This window comes from Gobio gobio (genome assembly GCF_949357685.1).
Source record: "Gobio gobio genome assembly, chromosome: 9".
NCBI classification, from domain to species: domain Eukaryota; kingdom Metazoa; phylum Chordata; class Actinopteri; order Cypriniformes; family Gobionidae; genus Gobio; species Gobio gobio.
Genome location: NC_137115.1, coordinates 48,820,971 through 48,842,350, shown reverse-complemented (window position 1 = coordinate 48,842,350; position 21,380 = coordinate 48,820,971). Strand labels below are relative to the sequence as shown.

Genomic DNA, 21,380 nt, shown 5'->3' with positions numbered 1-21,380 from the left:
TACAATGAAGAATGTTTTGTAAGATTTGGATACAAACATTTTTTTTAAGAAAGGCCTTTCTCAAAATGATTTTCTACATCCTGAGGTGTAGTGTTTATATATAGACATTCTGTCGTCGTGTCATGGATATGATCATCTGTGTGCTTCCTGTTGAACGACTGACTGTGTGCCCACTCTACCCTTTTTTTTTTAGCTTTGATCTTTGTTGTCAGAGGATCTATCTACAAGGCAACTTCTGGGTTGATTTGCATGTAAAGCCACGCGAGTGCTATTCAGTGTTAGGGGTGCATCCAGCTTGAGTCAAAATTCTACTGTCGTTTACTTTTAGTTGCAAATATAAGAAAATAGGGTTCATTTTTATTAGCATTCCCTGATAATATTATCACAGAGTCAATTATTAAACTGTTTAACCATCTCAGACAGGCTCTCACATATTATTGTTTTGCATAGATACCAACTCTTCAAATAAGCATTGGAAGACACGAAGTATTTGATGTACTTTATCGAGTATTTTTTATTTTGGGGAAACTTTTACTTAACTACATTCCATACTTTTTTTTTTTTTCATTGTTTTGAATTTGAACTGAAGAAATCGCTCCGAGACTCGATAGCGGTGTCCGATTCGTGAACGAGCTGATTCTTTTCTGAATCGGTTCGCAAAATCACACTGAACGATTCGTCATGAATTGGACCAGTTCTATTGCATCTGTTCTCGAGTCAACAACTCACTGATTCAAATGATCCGGTCAGAGCGAGTCTCCAGTTAGCGATTTACTGAATTGACTGACTCAATATGAGTAAAGATCCGGGAGACGCACAAAAAGGAAGTTACTAATGCCAAATTTTAGGATTTATTATTGTAATTGAGGATCACATTCAGGTCATGACTGTCAAATACGAAATGCTTGAATGTGTGAACATGTCCGCATTCGTGTATCACCGTCTGAATTGGGTAGGTATTATGTAAAACTAAACATAACGTTAAAATAATGCAAATTAATGCCCCACTGCCGTAGCAATTTCAAATAATATAAAACTATATGTTTACTCCCGTTTGCACATTTTGCTCTATGTGACGTTTTATTGTAGGCTGTGTTTATTGTCAACACAAGCACATGTGTTGTTTTTCCTGGTTTATATATATATATATATATATATATATATATATATATATATATATATATATATATATATATATATATATATATATATATATATATATATATATATATATATATAAATAAAAAAAATTCCACAATTGAATTATCAGTAATTATGAGTAGTAGCTAGTTGTAAAGACAAGTTTTGGTAATAAAAATGATCAAGATACTTGATCTAATTGTCTGCATAATCTTAATAAACTGTTGGGAGTAACACTTTACAAGTAATGTGAGTTACATAATCAGATTACTTTTTCAAATAAGTAATGCATGTTACTTTTTCTAATCATTGACTGACAGCTCTCCTGTCCCCATGTTGAGAGATATCATACAGTAAGTGCACACATGTGAACAGATGTGTTAAGTGTGTGCGATGTGTGAACATGATGGTTACTTTAGTTTTACTAACTGTGAGCAGGCCTTTACTCGTCACTTGCAAAAAAAAAACTTATTCATTATTACTCAAAATTAATAAACACAGTAAAATGCAAAAAAAAAAAAATGATTTACACAAATATACTTTATGTATGTAATCACACTGTTTTCACCAATTTCTTCGCTGCTGATCTTCGATGATCTACTTCAACCATACTAATAACCCAGACAGCAACATAGTGTCGGCCCAGATCCGGCCCACATCTGGTACGCATGTAATCCACATTATGTATCCTATTTAAACTCTATCTGTGTGTCTAGTACAGTACTTTTTACTTTTAATACTAAGGAGTACTTTTTAGGGTTTCTGTACTTTTACTCAAGTACTTAATTTGTGTACTTCGTCCACCACTGCTAATAAGGTCTCATTTTTATGAACTACAAGTAGAGGCCAGAAACTTTCCCGGGATTCAGGATTAATGAATGCACAGTCCCACATAACCTAAATCTTGTTGCTGTTTTATGCTACTGGATAAATCTAATCATCTTGGTTCCAGGGCCCAGAATTCACCAGCAACACTGGATATGATGTTCTTATCCAGAGGCTATGTGATGGGCGACGTGCTTGCAAAGATATGGAAGAGCTCTTAAAAATGAGGTAACACTAGAAACTGCATATTTCAATTCTTTTCTACAAGGTATGCTGATTAGCATTGGTCTGGTAAAGCTGTATTAGTTAACGTAATACATCCCTCTGCTCATAGGGCGATGGCAGAGGAAAGATACGGCAAGGAATTGATTACTATTGCACGCAAGACAGGGGGGCAAAGTGAAATTGGGTAAGCAAAGATTGTATTGTTTAATATTTATTTATATATACATTGTCATCTGGATTTAATATGTTGCATACTAATCAATATTTTTGAGCATAAATCTATCAATCTTATCTTAATTTTGTTGATTTGGTCTTGCAGCACTTTGAAGGCATCATTTGACCAACTAAAAGTCCGTAAGTACCACCCCCAATGATAATTTGCTTAGTTAGCTTTAAAAATCACAATGAGCCTTATTCGCCAAGTGTTCACACACACACACACACAACTTAAAATTTTAAGTTTAGTCAAACAAGTTTAAACAACAACACACATAGAATATACATTTATAAAACATACTAAATATACTACAGTGCTGGGTAGATTACAACAAATTGTTGTCCATTACCGAATACAAGTTACACAATCAAAAAGGAAGTTAGTAATATAAATTATTACATTACACATTTTAAGTAATATAATCTGACTACTTGATTACTTTTAACTAAACTTTTAGCCTTAACTAGTTCACATAGATTTGAATAGGTTAATCCTGTACTATAGTACGGTGGCCCAGTAGTGCACAACACAACGAAATTTAAAAAGCATACATAAGTTCACAACACAACGAAATAAATCCACAACACAACAAAATAAAGCCACAACACAACAAAATCAAGCCACAACACAACGAAATCAAGCCACAACACAACAAAATAGCCACAACACAACGGAAATGCTCCCGACCACTAGGGGACTCTCTGCGTGCTGTAAAGTTAGTTTTCCTTGCATTGTTCTATAGATTCGCCAATCTTACAAATATTTAAACACTACGATCAGTTTTAAGTGTGCAGTTGTATATCGACATGAAATATCAAATCAAAATCACCTACGTACATAATAGCTGCATATTTATACTCGAGAACGCTTTGACCCGCTGCCACTGCGCTAAGGGAGCGTCTGAAAATTCCACCAAGTTGAAACATATAATTTGTATGAATTAAATTAACCAATGTTGTGTTGTGCATTATTAAGTCAGTTTTACCAATACAATTATGCTGTGGAATTTTAACATGTCTGTTTTTAAATGTTAAAAGCTATTTTAATTCATACAAATTATACGTTTCAACCAATTGGTGGAATTGGCAGACGTTCCATTACTCGAGCATAAATATGCAGCTATAATGCATGTAGGTGATTTTAAAATAATATTTCATATCGATGAACAATGGTTAGCCTACATACTGTTAAAACTAATAGTGGTATTGATATCTTTGTAAGATTACCGTTTCTATAGAACAGGGGCAACTTTACCGCGCATTTAGCGTTTTGGTGCTAATGTGTAACAGTTAAAGCCAGAGGCGTTGAAAAACAGAGTTACGACCATAGACTGTAAAAAAATAGGTTACGACCTGCTCTCATCTCCCGGCACGCGCGCTGTCACGTGGTTCAATATAGATAAATATATAGTATAAACAAACCCGCGCTGTCAATACATTTGAATAGCTTAAGCCGCGGATACACAACAGTTTTACTGTACAGGTGTTTGCAGCAGGTTTTGGTACAGTACAGCATAGTGTGCATTGATTACTACGTCAACCACATTTACAGGATCATTTATATTTTGAGGATATCTTTTGGTACTAAATAGGCCTACTATTTTGTGCAATAATTGTGGTTCATTAATGACCACTTAAAATATTTTGTATTATTTATATTACAATTAGTGTAGTAATTAAGGTTAAAATAAAGAATTCCAATGCAAAGAGGCCTGTATGGCTCTTTAATAAATATACAGTACTAATAAATAATATGTATCTAATTGCTCAAAGTATTGCAGATCATATCTTCTTACTTATTTTTAGGTGTTGCATTTGAATACATTTTTATACATTATCAAACACTAGATTTCTTTAAATGTGAAATTTTAAAAAGTTAATAACTTACATCCTAATATTTTGAATAATACTTATATAAGCACACAACAGTGAATATTATTTGAATGTGAGCAAATATAATTTAAAAAAAGTTTAAAATAGTTAAACTTATTTTTCCTTATATGTACAGTAGGCTATATAAATATGAATTGAGACTGAATCAAGATCGAAATCAATATTTGTGGCAATCACTGAACCCATCCTCTCCACCCGCCCCATGCCCCCGCCCACCCGCCCGCCACCACAAATTGGTTTCTAATCTGTGGGAAACACTGGTTTCCATTGTGTTGTGGTTTGTTTCCGTTGTGTTGTGGCTTGATTTATGTGTTGTGGCTTTTCCGTTGTGTTGTGGCTTGTTTTCGTTGTGTTGTGAACTTATGTTTGCTTTTTATATTTCGTTGTTTTTTGTACTACTGGGCCACCATACTATAGTGATATAAAATACAAAGATACATTTTTTTTGAAAATTAGTCATCAACAACATGAAGTGCATTAAACATCACGGGCCCTATCATACACCCGGCTCAATGTGACGCAGGTGTTTTTTGCCAGTTTCAGCCCAATGCAGTTTAACATTTTCACGTCCAGCTTCACGTTGTTTAAATAGCAAATGCACTCGCGCCCATCTGTTCGCCCATGGGTGTGCTGGTCTGAAAACAAGGTGTGTTCAGGTGCATTGTTGGCATGCTGCTATTTTGAGGCAAATGAAAACGACTGCACCATTGACCAACAAAAAACCTGGTCTAAAGTCAATAGTGCAGTATTTTTTGTGTTATTTAAAGGGCGCGTTAGTAATATGTGCCTATAGACGGGTGCACAACGCGCATACACTCTAGACGCACCCTAGCGGCAGCAAATCTAATTTGCAGCCAGGTCGTCTAGCAACTCTCCGTTGGCTTGCGAGCTGGAAAAACCAAACTCTAGTCATGCCAATCACATCGTGTATAGAGTCGGTGGGCGGGCTTAACATAATGACGGCAGAGTTGTGGCGGTTCCGCGTGCTCCTTGAAAACAAAGAAGCTGGCGAACAGCGGTCTTTCCAATCGGCTTAGGCCGTGACTCTGGAAGACTTGGAGTTAAGCTTTTCTTTGAGAAAAGAACAAATAACGGCACTGAAGTCATTCTTAAAGGGTTAGTTCACCCAAAAATTTAAATTCTGTCATTAATTACTTACCCTCATGTCGTTCGACACCCGTAAGACCTCTGTTCATCTTCGGAACACAAATGAAGATCTTTAGTTGAAATCTGATGGCACTGAAACGCCTCCATTGGCACAATGCACTTTACACTCTCAAGACCCTTAAAAGGTACTAAAGACGTCTTATAACGACTTATATAGTGATGACGATTTCAAAACACGGCATCATGAAGCTTCGAAGCGTTATGAATCAGTGAGTCGATTCAGCGGTTTGGATCGCCAAAGTCAGCAGTTTGGCGGTTTGACACGCGATCCGAATCATGATTCGACTCACTGATTCATAACGTGCCAATTGTGCCAATGTAGGCCTTTCAGAGCCAACTAAAATATCTTCATTTGTGTTCCGAAGATGAACGGAGGTCTGACGGGTGTCGAACGACATGAGGGTAAGTAATTAATGACAGAATTTTCATTTTTGGGTGAACTAACCCTTTAAGAAAGGAAGATGTGTTCAGAGTTATGCCGACCGGATACGGCGAAAGTTTAATCTATCAACTAGCTCCGCTTCACCTTCTTTGTTGCTCTGGTTGGTTGTGGCGCTATCCTATTGCGTGCAGAGGGAATTTGAAAGACAAGCGTTTATTCCGCCCCTCGGATTGAGCCCTGCCACTGGTGTGTTCCCAGACCCAACATCTTGTTGTGGGTCTGGCTTGTCAGGCTAAGCGCAACTGGCTTTCAAAGGGAACTGGAGATGAGACTCTGATTGGTTTATTGCACGTTACACCCAAAACACACCCATGACTCATTAAGAGACTAGGTACAACCCTGTAGGACCGTTTTTTTTCGTCGTTAAACTAGCAAAAGTGGATTCAGACACGCCCTAAGTGCACCTGCACCATGAGCTTCAGACCATGAACTTAGATTGTTAAAAGGGTTTGTGAAGGAACTGCAGAAGGTTTGAACGTTTATGAAATGGTATTAACAAATTAAACCATATGAATGTTACATTTTGTAAATAAAAACAATCAAAATAAAACTTTTTATTGATTATTTGAATATTTTATTTAGTATGCTGTGTGGCCTCTGACTTACTTAACATAAATAAGCAATATGCTGTTTTAGAGAGGACAGTTTAAAGGATTAGTGAGAATCAATAAATGATGAATAATTTACTGCCATTTTGTGAATATTAAGTAGTTATGTTATCAATAAAAATGTAACTGTAGTCTGAGTATGAGTATTTTAAAGTATAATATAATCTAGTTACAAGTATATAATTTTTGAAATCTGATTACATAATCCAGATTAAATTTAATCAGCTACTAGTTTATACTAGTAAATATTACTAAACCCATACCTTCAACATCACTGATTAATATGCTGTTTTCTCTGCTAGAAATGGAGAACATTGGAAATTTGCACGTTCAGCTTTCTGGGATGTTACGAGAAGAGGTGAAACGAATGGAGCAGTTCAGAGAGCGACAGAAGGAGCAGCGAAAAAAGGTGCTATAATTAATCTGAATTTGCAGAACCGCAAACTACTTTCTAACAGCGGCAAATAAATAGTAACGGTATTTGTGCTTAAACCAAGATGCTTCTTGACGCACTTGCTTGATTAAAATAGGTGCTACCTATAAAGCACAAGCAGAATTTGGATGATTTCTTCCTCTTTTTGCAGTTTGAAGGGGTCATGGAAAAGGTTCAGAAGATCAAAGTATCATTATATAAGAAAACCATGGAGGTGAGTCTAACTTGCTTTAAGTCATTGAAGTGACTTCAGTTTTATTGGCTACTCAGTGAATTCTATATTTGCCTAATAAAGGCTGAAAGCAGAATATCAGGAAGAGGAAGGGAGAAATGAGAGTGATTTAAATCATTAGTGCTTGTGCTAACTTCTTTGCAGCTAGTGTGCAGGGCAGGGAGGGGGATGGGCCTTCAAAATGTTGTAACTGTCACCTCAGGAAGTCTCACTTCTCTACTAGAAGTGTCTTCTTTCTCACTTGCGCACTTCTGTTCACTCCAATCAACACAGGCTCTGTTTAATCAATGTTGGGTTTCTCTGTTCCTCATATATTTGCAATTTCCTGAAACAGACTGCTGTTGTCAAGACAAAAAGATGCATTTCCGTTTGTCTTGGTGCATCAGACAAATGCAGAAAGCAAAGGCGTATGTTAGCACTGAGAAGACATTGAAGGGTGAAGTTACTCAGTATTAAAGGGTTACTTCAGTGATTTAGCATTACATTTACATTTACATTTTTATACATTTGGCAGACGCTTTTATCCAAAGCGACTTACATTGCATTCAAGGTACACATTTTACATTTTGTCAGTTCATTAAGCTTTGTATTTAAACTGGGTCATTTAAGCAAAATGACAATATTTGTGTCATCAGAGGATTTTTTCCAGAAATAAAATAATTCTAATTCATAATTCTCTCGGGATATGAGGGGGGAAAGTACCATAATTTGAATATACTACCGGGTTTCTACTGATACAAAGCCTAATGCTAAAACACTGAAGTTACCCTTTAACATATTGCATTGTAAAAACCAGTTTGATTTGATAAACAAACGAGTGAAAGGGGATCTGTTTCATTCAGGAACTGTCAAGGTGGTTGTCTGACTTAGTGGTTAAACATGAGGGTTATTATTACCACTAAATTAAAGGTAGTTACTTTGGTTCATGAGTTTCCACCATTGTTCAAAAGCATAACAAAAGCACAAGGTTGACTGTCCCTGCACTCTTAGGGGAAAAAAGGTCCTATATAGAACCTTCTGCCAGTGCTTCATATATAGAACCAGCTAAATTATTATTATTATTATAATTTTTCCAACAAGGTTTTTTTAAGGCACCGGTTCATGTCCTAATTTTCTTAAAGGGATAGTTCACCCAAAATTATTGCACGGTTTAAGGCCCTTTCACACCAGATGCGTAACGAAAAAGCGAAGCGGAAAAACAAATATTTCGTGTGCGAATAGTTTGTGTCAAAACCATTCACATCAGCCGCGACGCGAGTTTGTGACGTCTGTGACGTTTCAGAGCTCAAACATTCCAAAACATTTGCGGCGACAGCTGAGAAAACATATCTTTGATGATATCTTTGCCTTTTTTTTTATTTTTTATTATTATTTATTATTATTATTATTTTCCCTTCTTTCTGTTTTGTTTATCCTTCTTTAGTGCATCTAGTGTATTTTTTATGTATGCCTGATATTTTTTTATATATATTTTATTTTATTGGTAAATATCATTGTGTGTATGTATGCATATGTATGTGTATATATTACTATATATGTGTGTATATATTATTTTTCCATTGTAACTATTATTTGTTAATCCTAAACTGAACAAAATAAAAGCAAAAAAAAAAAAAAGGCTATGATATCGTTGTCTGTAGCCTACAGTGGGCAAACACAGCTGCAGCTGTACAGCTGTAATCTCGTGAGAAATGTGATACCTGGCAAAGGTTAATGTTGATTGAGTAGCTAATGACATCAACTGGACATTTCGTTACCTTTGTTTCCTTGTATGTGATTGGTTTAAGCCTTTTCTGTCGCTGCGAGTGTTAAAAAATCGGCATCGAAACGGGAAAAAAAAAAACATTGTTTTTTCGCCGCAGCACATTCGCGTTCGGTGTGGAAGCTTTCATTACACAAACAGCTGATAAAAAATTTAAACCATCGCGCAAATTATTTGCGCATCTAAATCGCGTCCAGTGTGAAAGGACCTTTACTAACCTCAAGCCATCATAGGTGTATATGACTATCTTCTTTCAGACTAACACAATTGGAGTTAAAAAATATAATTGTTCTTCCAAGCTTTATAATGGGAGTGAATGGCGGTCCCGATTTTGAAGTCCAAAAAAGTGCATCATAAAAGTAATCCATACGACTCCAGGGGGTTAACGGTGCAGTATGTAATATTTATGAGGATCTATTGACAGAAATGCAATATAATATACATCACTATGTTTTCAGTGGTGTATAAAGACCTTACATAATGAACCGTTATGTTTTTAATAACTTAGAATGAGCCATTTCTATCTACATTCACCGCGGGTCCCCTTACAACGAAGTCACCATTTTGCGCCGCCATGTTTCTACAGTAGCCCTAAACGGACAAACTGCTCTACATTGCGCTAGCTACTCTCTGCTGTCTCCGACGATGACATCTTTGTCCTGTGTCGGCCACCGTAGCTTTTCTATGTGCTTCGAAAGGGAGGGGTGAGCGGTGGGTGATGCAATTCACAACCTCACCACTAGATGCCGCTAAAACTTACACAGTGCACCTTCTGAAGCTAAATATATTTGAAACTTTATAAACTAAAATATCTAGCTTCCGACAGATGGCCGTACGCATCTATTTACAGCGAAAGAGTAACCCCTGAAGCGATGTATGACGTATATATACAAATGCAGAAGAGCAGAGGATAGAGCAAAACAAAACACCAATCATGAATTAGAAGTCTTAAATGAGAATTTTTAAAGAGAAATGTCTGAGAAAAGTTTGTTGCCCAGGCCTATTTGTTTGACCCGCTAGAGGCGTCAAATCTTACGCTACTCCCACATCCTACGTCGTCATATGTCGGATTAATTGTACGCAAGTCAACTTACGTAGGCCGTCTGCCGGAAGCTAGATATTTTAGTGTATGAAGTTTTAAATATGGATATTTTTTTTACCCAAACGCATCGTTTCGCTTCAGAAGGCCTTTATTAACCCCCTGGAGCCATGTGAATTACTTTTATGATGGATGGATGCACTTTTTTGGACTTCAAAATCAGGACAGCCATTCATTCCCATTATAAAGCTTGGAAGAGCTGGGACATTTTTTAATATAACTGTTTGTGTTTGGCTGAAAGAAGAAAGTCTTATACACCTAGGATGGCTCGAGGGTGAGTCAATCAGTACATTTCTTTTTGGGTGAACTATCCCTTTAATAAGATTGGGAAGCTGATTTTCTGATATGTTACTTGTATATTAAATATGTATGGAAGCCTGTTTCCTCCACGGAATAAAAAAAAGGAAAAGGTAATTGTAAGTTGCAATTGCAGTTCTGACTTTTTTTCTCACAATTGCAAGTTTATAGATGTAAACTTGCATATAATGAGATATACATTTTCAATTGCATGTTAAAAGTCCAATTCTGAGAAAAACAAGATTTTTCTGAATTTCGCAATTCTGGCTTTGTAACTCGGAATTGCGAGCTTACATCACGCAATTCTGAGAAAAGTATCAATTACCTCTTATATTTTGTATTCAGTGGTGGAAACAAGCTTCAATAAATATGAGATCAATTCAGAACTATCATACCATCTTAAAGACAAAATCAACTGAAATTCTGCATTCTTCTATTTAGCAATACTGGGAATCTGATGTCATGTCTGATCACATAAAAATGATGGAGATTATGATATTATAGTGTTTTTTTAAATAGCCAGAAGAATCAGTATTTGGAGGAAGTATAAATATGTGATGTGATCTCAGCAAAATTAATTATATAAAAGGAAGTTTAGTTTTCCATTAGTTTCCTGTGTCTTGTCCTCCTGTTGCTTCATGGTGGTTGTACATTGAATTAATTCATAATTTATCAGTCCATTAATTTGAAACAGATTGTACATGTCAGTGAAAGCAGTTGAGTCAGATTACATGAAAATAGCCATTTTTAAGTCGTTTATACTCACATTTTATGTGACTTTTCATGACATAGAGTGAGAATCATCAGCTTAGAGTCAAGATTTAAGTCTAGGTGAGCAGTGCCATAATAACCGTGTACCTCTCTGCTTCTCCCAGTCTAAAAGGACGTATGAACAGAGGTGTAAAGAGGCTGATGAAGCTGAACAGGCTGCCGAGAAGCTCAACAGTACACCCACTGTCACCCCTAAACAATCTGAAAAGGTAAAATTATTATGAGATTATTATGGCCAGAATTTCTGTGGCGTCTTCAAATATTACAACTTAGACAAGAGAAAGTGTCATGAACTGGCTTTTTTTTTTTTTTTTTATACTGTTGTCTGAGGTCAACTAATGACGTTTGCGTGGTTTTTGCATTCTTACATAGGTAATAGGCTATTTTCTGCACTGGTTTTGAGACTCTCTGAAAACGCACTGAAGACTTGGAAGTAAACGCCTGTTTATTGCTCGACCCATTTAGCTTCACGAGTCGGTGGGCGGGCTTGAGGCGGTGCTTCTGTGTCCTACTATGTCAGTGGTCGACATATTCTGAGAGCTCTCGTTTTCTGGACCTGGTGTCTATAAAAGCTTTTCTTTGACTAACAGGGACATTTTAAGCTCTGAAACTTACAGAATATTCTTATATCACGATGAACTTTTATATACCAAAGGCTCAAAGGAAAGTTGATTTCTCAATTCATCACCCCTTTAATGAGTAATTGGTGTGTTTTGGGTGTAACATGCAATAAACCAATCAGAGTCTCATCTCCCATTCCCTTTAAAGACCAGGGCCCGTATTCATAAAGAATCTTAATGCAAAGAGTAGCTCCTAGTGACAAAATTCTAAGAAATTTCTCAGAAATGTGGGCGTTTACTCTTAAAATTAACTAAAAAATCCTAGTAAAGAAACAAGTTATTCAGAAAGCGTCTTAACCCTTAAAAGAGGTCTTAAGGTCAAATTTGTTAGGAGCACGGACGAGTACTTTTAAGAGGCTTAAGAGTTTCTTTAGCAGCGGAGAATATGGCAGAAAGACGAAGAGGGAGAAGAAATGTGTTGCAGACAATGGATGACAGTGACTTAATAAGACGCTATAGATTAGATTGTGCAGGGATCATGTTTGTTGCATTAAACCCAATTTTCAATCCACCAATTAAATAGACATGCCAGCAATCAGTGTAATTGGAAAGAGTGGAACAATGTTTATAATTTTAAGCCAATCAAATACCTTATAGGAAATTAACAGCATGGTAAATAATAAAAGGATTTATATACATATATAATGTGTGTGTGTGTGTGTGTGTGTGTGTGTGTGTGTGTGTGTGTGTGTGTGTGTGTGTGTGTGTGTGTGTGTGTGTGTGTGTGTGTGTGTGTGTGTGTGTGTGTGTGTGTGTGTATGTGTGGACTGGTAATCCCTACGTTATGGTAAAATGCCCCCACAAAGATGGCAATATCCGAAATCCTCGTCCTTGTGGGGACATTTTTAGGTCCCCATGAGGAAAACATCTTATAAATCAGACTAAGTGATGTTTTTTGAAAATGTAAAAATGCAGAATGTCTCCTGTGATGGGTAGGTTTAGGGGCAGGGGCAATGTAGGGGGATAGAATATACAGTATGTACGGTATAAAAACCATTACGCCTATGGAAAGTCCCCATAAAACATGAAAACCCAACATGTGTGTGTGTGTGTGTGTGTGAGAGAGAGAGTAAGAGAGAACGGTAAAATAGAACAATTTGCGCTTGTAATTTCAAAGTGAAGGCTTAGAATAGACCCTATACTTAAAAGCACTCCTTTTTTCCCCTTTTTGGACAACCAACCAATCACAGTCTTCAAAAGACTGTGTAATAAGTAGCAACGGGGTCAGCCCCGCCTCTTCACTAAGATAAAAGTTTTTGTATTTTCCTTGCTCAGAGTTGCTCTCAGATCGGTCCCGAATAGCTCTTAAGTTAAGACTCCTACGTAAAAGTTTTTAAGCTAAGTTAGGAGTTTTCTGAGAGGACTCTTAGAATCTTTATGAATACGGGCCCAGTTGCACTTGCACCATGGCGGATTTGCTATTTACATGCCGGAATTTGCGAGCGGAAAAACTGAACGCTTCTGGAATCCTTTTATTTTTAACATTTAAAAATGTATGTGTGCTGCTGCGCATCCCTGTGTGTGTAATAAACAGAGTGTACGCGCGTTATAGGCGCATATTACTAACGTGCCCTTTAAATAACACTAAAAATACTGCAAATTCAGTCGTTTTCAGTTGCCTCAAAATAGCTACGCGCCAACTATGCGCCTGATGTTTTCAGACCAGCATGCCCATGGCCGAAACAGATGGGCACGAGTGCATTTGCTTTTTAAACAACGTGACGCTGGATGTGAAAATGATAACTGCATTGCGCTGAAACTATCAAAGAACAACTGCGATGCGCCTGGCGTTGCATTGCACCGGGTGTATGATAGGGCCCATAATGTTACTAAACAAAAAAACTTATTTGAAAAACATTAATGACCCCAAATTCTTATAATTGTAAACATTTTACATTTTGCTAAAAAGGCTAGTGATATTGTTTGATGCCATTTTTTTTATTACACTGAGTACATTTGTAGAGTGTAGATATATTTGAACCAATGTTGTGCTCTATGCCATAACAGACGCAAAACAAAGCAAAACAGTGCAGGGATGCAGCCGCGGATGCAGGTGAGAATGGAAATTCACTTTTGCTTTCACACATCGCAACATCTGCATGCAATACAAAAATGATCAATTAGTACATCTGAACCGGAAACACATTCAGTGACGCTGGTAACGTCTAAGATGCACAATTCAAATAATTTCAAACAAGATTTCAATTGCTGGAAATGCAACGAGGCTGATGCTTGTTCCCGATTGACAGAGAAACAGTACATGTCAAACATAGAGCAGATGGATAAGATTCGTCAGGAATGGGAAACCACGCATGAATGCACATGTGAGGTAAAGAGAAACATTCTCTCGTCTATCTGTTTGCTGTCCTTCAGAAATATCTTTCTGCTTAAGCTGTGAACCACATAGGACATCAGATACTAAAAATGAACTTCCCTTTTCTCTGTGTTTTACCAACTATGTACCACAAACCACAAATACTAAACTAAACTGCAAAAGAGACATATAAGAGAAAATAAGTATATATATAACACCAATTCTGATCATCATGTGTCCCACTGACAGTTTGGAAAAGGCTAAATCAACATTTACTACTTAAAGCAATAGTTGTTCTAAACCTGTATGAGTTTCTTCCGTTGAACACAAAAAGAAGATATTTTGAAGAATGTCTGTAACCAGACAGTTGATTTACCTCATTGACCCCAACGCATACAAGTTTGGAACAACTTATGAGAAAATGTTCATTTTTGGGTGAACTGTCCCTTTAATGCCTTGTATGGTAGGTTGGCTCAGTCTGTGTCATTTTCCTTCTGAGCACACAGACGTATTTACATCATGATGTTAAGCTGAATTCTGTGTGTTTCTCCAGGTCTTCCAGCAGCAGGAAGATGATCGTATTAATATTTTGAGAAATGCTATTTGGGTCCACTGTAACCATTTTTCCATGCAATGTGTCAAAGATGATGAGGTCAGTATTACTTAATGAAGCTTTTCAAAGATAACACTGATAATAATTACAGACATGATTACATACAGGCGAATTCAAAATATAGATTTTCGACTTTTTTTTAATTCACTGGTCAGTTTTGAGATTTTGGCTTTATACCCCTATATATAACCTTTAACACTTATATACAATGTCAACAAAAAATGTAACCTGGCTTTATCAAATGTTCAGATTTCCGCTCTGGAAATATATGCAAATGAGTGCACATTTAATTAGATAATGCCTCATTTGCATATTTAAACATACCATTTCTGATAACCTGTAATACACAATTATTTTATAAATGTACTGTGATTAATCAAGTGGGGAAGTGTAGACCTTATGTGTCAGATAAACAAGCACGCACACTTCAACTTCTTTTTTTGTGTGTTTGAACTTCTGTTTTTGCGGTAGCTCTGTATATTTCTATGGCATCGCTGTCGAAGAGTATTTAGCTGGTGAAGTGGATTTACTTATTGTAGAGTTAAAGGGGCACTTCAGCGCTGGGAAGATGAATGTGTATTTAAAATGGGTCATTTATGTAGTAGAAATGTGAAATTATTTTTGAATTTGGTGCCTTCTAGACTGAGAAAAGACAGAAAATGTATTCTTGTCTCATGTGGATGAAAGACAACAACTCCCAGAATGCACTTGCTTTGCTGCCCTACGAGGCCACTCCCAAAGCCACTGGTTATCACTTGCCCACCGCGGCACCGCCCCACCGTCGTTTTGATTTTCATAGTAATAAAATAATTTAGTTCAGTTAGAGAACAGACACTACAATTAAAAACAGAACGTGTCTTTTCAATAAAGTGTGAGTGAGCCGAACGAAAGTCACGGCACAGACGCAGCAGGAGTCAGATTTCATTCATCACGAGAAGAGCTGAGGTAAGCGCGTCATCATTCTCGACGCGTGTCCAGTCTGGCGCGTTATCAGTTCATGCCTATGGAAGCGTAACTTTCATAGGAATTCATTGAAAAGTTGAAACACTCACTTTGCTCCGTACCGCTCCGTTATGAGCCAGGGTACCCGGGGGATCTTAAAAAGTCTTAAATATCTTTAAATTTAAAAATCAAAATTTTAGGCCTTAAAAAGTCTTAAATTCGCTGAAGTATTGAGTTCTAGGTAAATAATTTTAAACGGGTCTTAATTTTTCCTACGTCCATGTAACGCTACCTCTTGCTCAATGAAATGCTCATGCAGCGCTTTAGTGTGTGTGTGTGTGTGTGTGTGTGTTGTAGTTCGTTCTTTCGCTAGTCCAACTATAGTTTGCTGTATTACAACTACAAATGAGACCAACATGCATCTTATATTGCAGCCAATCAGCTTTCGTGTTATTGGCGCGAGGCTCTTTCGGATTGTACCACAGACACATCAAACATATTTTATTCTTCATCTTCAGTTCTTCCAGTTCGCGTGATTGTGAAAGCGAAGGCAAATCTTTCTCTCCTGCGATCTTGCATAATGACCAAATAAAAGTATGATATGCCCGATAGCACTAAAAAAAGCGGTGTAAACCCCGAACTGATTCGCTACTGACACACGGACAGATGTCAGACTGGCTGCGGATTCTGTGCAGTGCACTGAATGTGTTCTATTTCTAGGCGCATTTCTGTAGGTCTTAAAGTGAAAGCAACCCAATATACCCACTCCTGTCTGTGTCGTTAATAATAATCAAACAACAACAACAGGGAAAAACAAACAGTAGCCTACCTAAACTTAAAGCACTGTTTGTATCTGTATATTTAAGTTGTATTTAATTGTCCTATTGTCAAACATTTTGTTTGTTTTATTGCCATGTGTGACTATTGTGCATCTAACATAATATGGTAAATGTGGCATCCTAATTATGAAAGAAAAAAAAACATGCAAATTTCTGAAAATGACCACCACAAAATCAGTAATTTTGATCTCACAAAAAATTATATATACATATATACATACATACATGCATATATACATACATATACACACACACACACACACACACACACACACACACACACACACACACACACACACACACACACACACACACACACACACACACACACACACACACACACACACACACACACACACACACACACACACACACACACACACACACACACACACACACACACACACACACACACACACACACACACACACACACTCCCTACCAGTCAAAAGTTTGTGAACGGTAAGATTTTTCAAATGTTTTTAAAGAAGTCTCTTCTGCTCACCAAGGCTACATTTATTTGATCCAACATACACCAAAAACACTATTGTGATTGTTTTTACAATTTAAAATAACTTTTTTTATATTTGAATATATTTTAAAATGCAATTTATTTCTGTGATTCAAAGCTGAATTTTCAGCATCATTACTCCAGACTTTAGAGTCACATAATCCTTCAAAAATCTTTTTTTTATTTCTATTTCAGATAAATGGTATATAGGTCTTAAATTTAATTCATAATGGTCTTAAAAAGGTCTTAAAAAGTCTTAAATTTGACTTGGTGAAACCTGCAGATACCCTGATGAGCGCATTTACATTCTGTGAGTGAGATCCCTCCCCTGTGGGCGGATTGAAAACATGCAGAACTAGCGCCTACTACTGGCTGTAGTCTCTAGCATCAGGCCAAAAATCCTCAGATGACGCAAAATGACGATATTTGCATCATCAGAGGATTTTTTCCAGAAATAAAATGCAAAATTATCTCGTCTCAGGGGGACATGAGGGGGGAAAGTACCATAATTTGAATATACTACGAGGTTTCTACTGATACAAAGCTTAATGCTAAATCACTGAAGTAACCCTACCCCTTAACTGTCAGCGTCCCATAGGTGGCACGCCTGGTGCTCTTTTTTTGATTGCCTTTTTTTCGTATCATATATGTAAGTAATTATCATAAATTAGGTATCATTTGAAAGCTTACAAACTCAAAGTGAATCCTGTGAAAACCGTTTTGAAATCGTCATTGTGCTACCATGGAAACGTTACTCTAAATCATTCTAGCGAGCTCCTCCCCTAGTGGGCGGTGTCATGTTTCATATTACAACAATTATTTTAACTACTTTATAATCAAAATCTTTTCTAATCTTGACAAAACACATATTGTCAGAAAGGTCTGAGTCTCAAGGGTCCATATTTGGTGACTGTTTTGTGATGGAAGTGATATTTGGACAGAAATTTACAGGAAAATGCATTAAAAAAACAATAAATGGAATTTGAATGACACCCACTGGCTATTTTTGGTATAGCGCCTAAACTTAAATTTTTGTGATATCAACTTCAAATTTGGAACACAACTTGGTTAGACATGTTGTGAACTTTTATCTTCTAAAGTGTAGGAAACTCAGAAGATGAAGACCAGGAGACTTCGGGATCAAACCGAAGTTATTCTTTTAATGAGAACTCTCTGTGCTGCAGGTCGTCCGAAAACAGTCCAACTCAAACAGCATACCTGATAGGTTATATACATTCCAAAGGGGGAGGGATTTACATTGAGGTTGAACAAAGCATGTAAATTAAATTTAAAGGTTTTGGGAAAACCCACCCAGACAGAGTATCACCAATCCTACTCCTAATCAGCATAACTATTCAAACGCATAGAGGCAACGACGGTGAGAGTCTGAAAACAGGTCCGGCAGGAATCTCCTGCTGGAAAAACACCAGAATTATTATCTATGCCTTAAATGCTAAATACAATGTACTTTCTTAAATTTGTAATCCCACAGACATATGGCTTTGATTTTAGAGTAATTTTAGAGTAAATTTTTTTTTGTAAAATACATATTTTATATGAAACAAAAAATATTTAGCACAGTATTTTTCATTTACAGTAAATTTAAACTTCCATAACTTTTCAATACTTTCATATTTTGAATTGCAATAATCTGCAGTGTCTGCTTTAAAACGAGACCAAACTTTGGTCTATATTCCAAAGCATTCTTGAATTACACCCCTTTAAAGCTACACTATGTAACTTTTCCGTCCACTAGAGGTCGCCTGTTCAAAACAAAGGCGTAGTTTGATGACGCCACGTTTGAGCGCAGAATCTTGGGACATGTGATCTTCACCTCACAGCCGGTGGAAAACAGTCAGGATAGGACTCGGGCAGAAATCATGTTGATGGATGCGATTATTAACATTACTGTAGTGAAGCAGAGCAGGAGCGAGTGTTGTGGAGCTGAGCAAGGCCGCAGGAGCGATTGAAGAGCGGGACTGTTATTATGGCATAGTCGCCGGCGGGACTTTTATTATGACACGGTTGCTGGCGCCACTTCCTCTTTTCCAGTCATGAGTATATGAGGTAACGCAGCTCTATTTATCGTATTAGATATATCTGAGTGTGTTGAAAAGGAAGTTATGACGTTCGCTCGGCGGCTGCTATGACACTTGTTCACAATGCAGTGAGAGTAAAGTGTTTCACTGAATAAAACCGGAAACCGAGGGTGACGCAGATATGACGCAATCGACAGGCGACTCCCTCAAACGCATAGCTCACACGTCCCGGTTCCTTGGTTAAAATAGCAATTTTCTCACGATTTACAAATAGTTGAAAACATTTGGGATATTCTAAGTACTCAACTGAACAAAATATATAACACTGGCCTAGTAGTTTCTGGATATTTTACTGCAAAAATCCTACATAGTTCACCTTTAAGTTTGGATAGTGCATTTTCATCTGTATTCTCAAAAAAGGGGGTGACATGAGCATTGTAATGTTTAAAGCAGATGTCATAATGAATGTCTGTAGACCCAGGAAGATTTTAAAACGAGCGGTTCATTCATAAATCCGTAAGATCTTACCTTCATTCTGTGGAAATACAAACCGGAAGACAGAACACAACGAGCAGTGCTGAAAAGGGGCGGGGCTACATACGGTTTATAGTGATATATATCTAAAAAAATGACCTTATTTACCTGTGATTCTTGCCTTAAAATAACGAAATGCTCTGATGTAAAATGAGTAGGAAATATGTATTATTCTTTATATTAGTTAAATGTAAACAAATCATGCTGGATGACATCATTAGGTTGCTGTCATTAAAGCAAAAGGGCAATATTTCGTAATAAAAATGTGGCATTAAATAATAAAAATGCTAATTAGAAGCATTTCACCTGCGGTCTCAGATTTTTAGACCTCTCTGTAATTGTAAAATAAAGTGCTGGCCATATTGTTAAATTATTGGTCATTTTTATTCAAGTGTTATGAGGAGGTGAGGACCGTTCTAGAAATGTGTGACATCACGGATTAAATATGCATGAATTTGCATAAATTTCCAGAGCAGAAATCGGAACATTGGATAAAGCCAGGTTCAAATTTTTTGTTGACATACTGTATATAAGTGTTAAAGGTTATACAGAGGGGTATAAATCAGTAAGAAATTACTCCATAAATCAGAAATACTGTCACACAAATATATTTTTTTCACCATCATCAACCATGAAATGTCTGTAATAATTATTGGTAATTTGTATTCAGTGTTATGAGGAGGTGAGGACCGCTCTAGAAATGTGTGACATCACGGAAGACATAAACAGTTTCATCAAGACGAAAAGTACCGGCACCACTCCTTCAGGTCAGTGCTTTTCTCTATTGTTTCCACCGGGTTATTGTGTTAAACTTCCCAAATCATCAGTCATCATGACGCGGTGCAGTCCAGTAACCGTATGTTTTGATGATATAGTTCGGAAGAAATTCTGAGGAGGGTTTGCTTAATGAAACTTGCCATCTGTGTCCGTAGCGCCCATTGTGTTTGAGAACTATTATGACAGAGAACAAACAATGGACAGCAATGGCATCGCGCGCTTCGGAGGAGGTGTGATAAAGAGGTGTGTTTTCCACTGCTGGGTCCGTATGTCAATGTGTAAAAACTACACGTGTATTTGCCATGCTGACAAAGAGGAAATCAATGGAAACTACTATTTTTAGAGATAAATAAGACGTAAAGCTGCTAGCAGATGTGTCACACAAGGCTGAGCTCTGTGCAATAACAGATAAAAGTGCACAAACTAATTGTTTAATGTGTTTGTGGTTATCAGTGAATACATGATCTAAATCTGCCCTTGTCTTTGTTACACTGTAGTTATACATTTAAGGAACTACATGTACTTACTATAGGGTTAGGAGGATTAGGGTTTGGTTTAGTTGCATGTAATTATACATAATTTATAGTTATTACTACATGTAACATGTAACAAACACACTGTAAAATAAAGTGTTGCCAATGATTCTTATCTGGATTATCTTGCATCAAATGTTAATGTCCTGTTTACACATTTTTACGCTGTGACCATTTTCTTTTTGAAAGGTTTTCAAATCTCTTGCAAGGCAACTGCGCCGTTGGCTCAAAGACTAGTAATGACTGTATTCAGCCATCAGCACCTCCATCAGGTACATATTACAATTATTATTACAACTTCAAATGCACATTACATGTTTTTAAAATTCTAGCCATCTTCACTTTAGTAAAAGGGATAGTTCACCCCAAAAAAGAACATTCTGTTGATGTTCCTCATGTTGTTCCAAACCTGTATGAGTTTTTTTCTTCTGCTGAACACAAAAGAAGATATTTTAAAGAATATGGGGAACCAAACATTTTTTCCATACTATGGAAGTCAATGGCTACCGTCAACTGTCTGGTTACCAACATTCTTCAAAATATCTTCT

The 21,380-nt window shown here is 36.8% G+C and overlaps 1 protein-coding gene across 1 annotated transcript in view; it reads left to right on the top strand.

Moving 5' to 3' along the window:
• The window catches only part of pstpip1a (proline-serine-threonine phosphatase interacting protein 1a), a 29,535-nt gene that overhangs the window by 1,233 nt on the left and 6,922 nt on the right, over positions 1 to 21,380 (top strand). The window contains exons 2-13 of the mRNA XM_079825023.1: positions 2,093 to 2,193; positions 2,300 to 2,374; positions 2,510 to 2,544; positions 6,819 to 6,925; positions 7,101 to 7,163; positions 11,215 to 11,319; positions 13,738 to 13,783; positions 13,980 to 14,059; positions 14,598 to 14,696; positions 20,193 to 20,289; positions 20,455 to 20,542; positions 21,022 to 21,104. Of these exons, the coding sequence (XP_079681149.1) occupies positions 2,093 to 2,193; positions 2,300 to 2,374; positions 2,510 to 2,544; positions 6,819 to 6,925; positions 7,101 to 7,163; positions 11,215 to 11,319; positions 13,738 to 13,783; positions 13,980 to 14,059; positions 14,598 to 14,696; positions 20,193 to 20,289; positions 20,455 to 20,542; positions 21,022 to 21,104 (979 nt within the window). The remainder of the gene's footprint in view (positions 1 to 2,092; positions 2,194 to 2,299; positions 2,375 to 2,509; positions 2,545 to 6,818; positions 6,926 to 7,100; positions 7,164 to 11,214; positions 11,320 to 13,737; positions 13,784 to 13,979; positions 14,060 to 14,597; positions 14,697 to 20,192; positions 20,290 to 20,454; positions 20,543 to 21,021; positions 21,105 to 21,380) is intronic.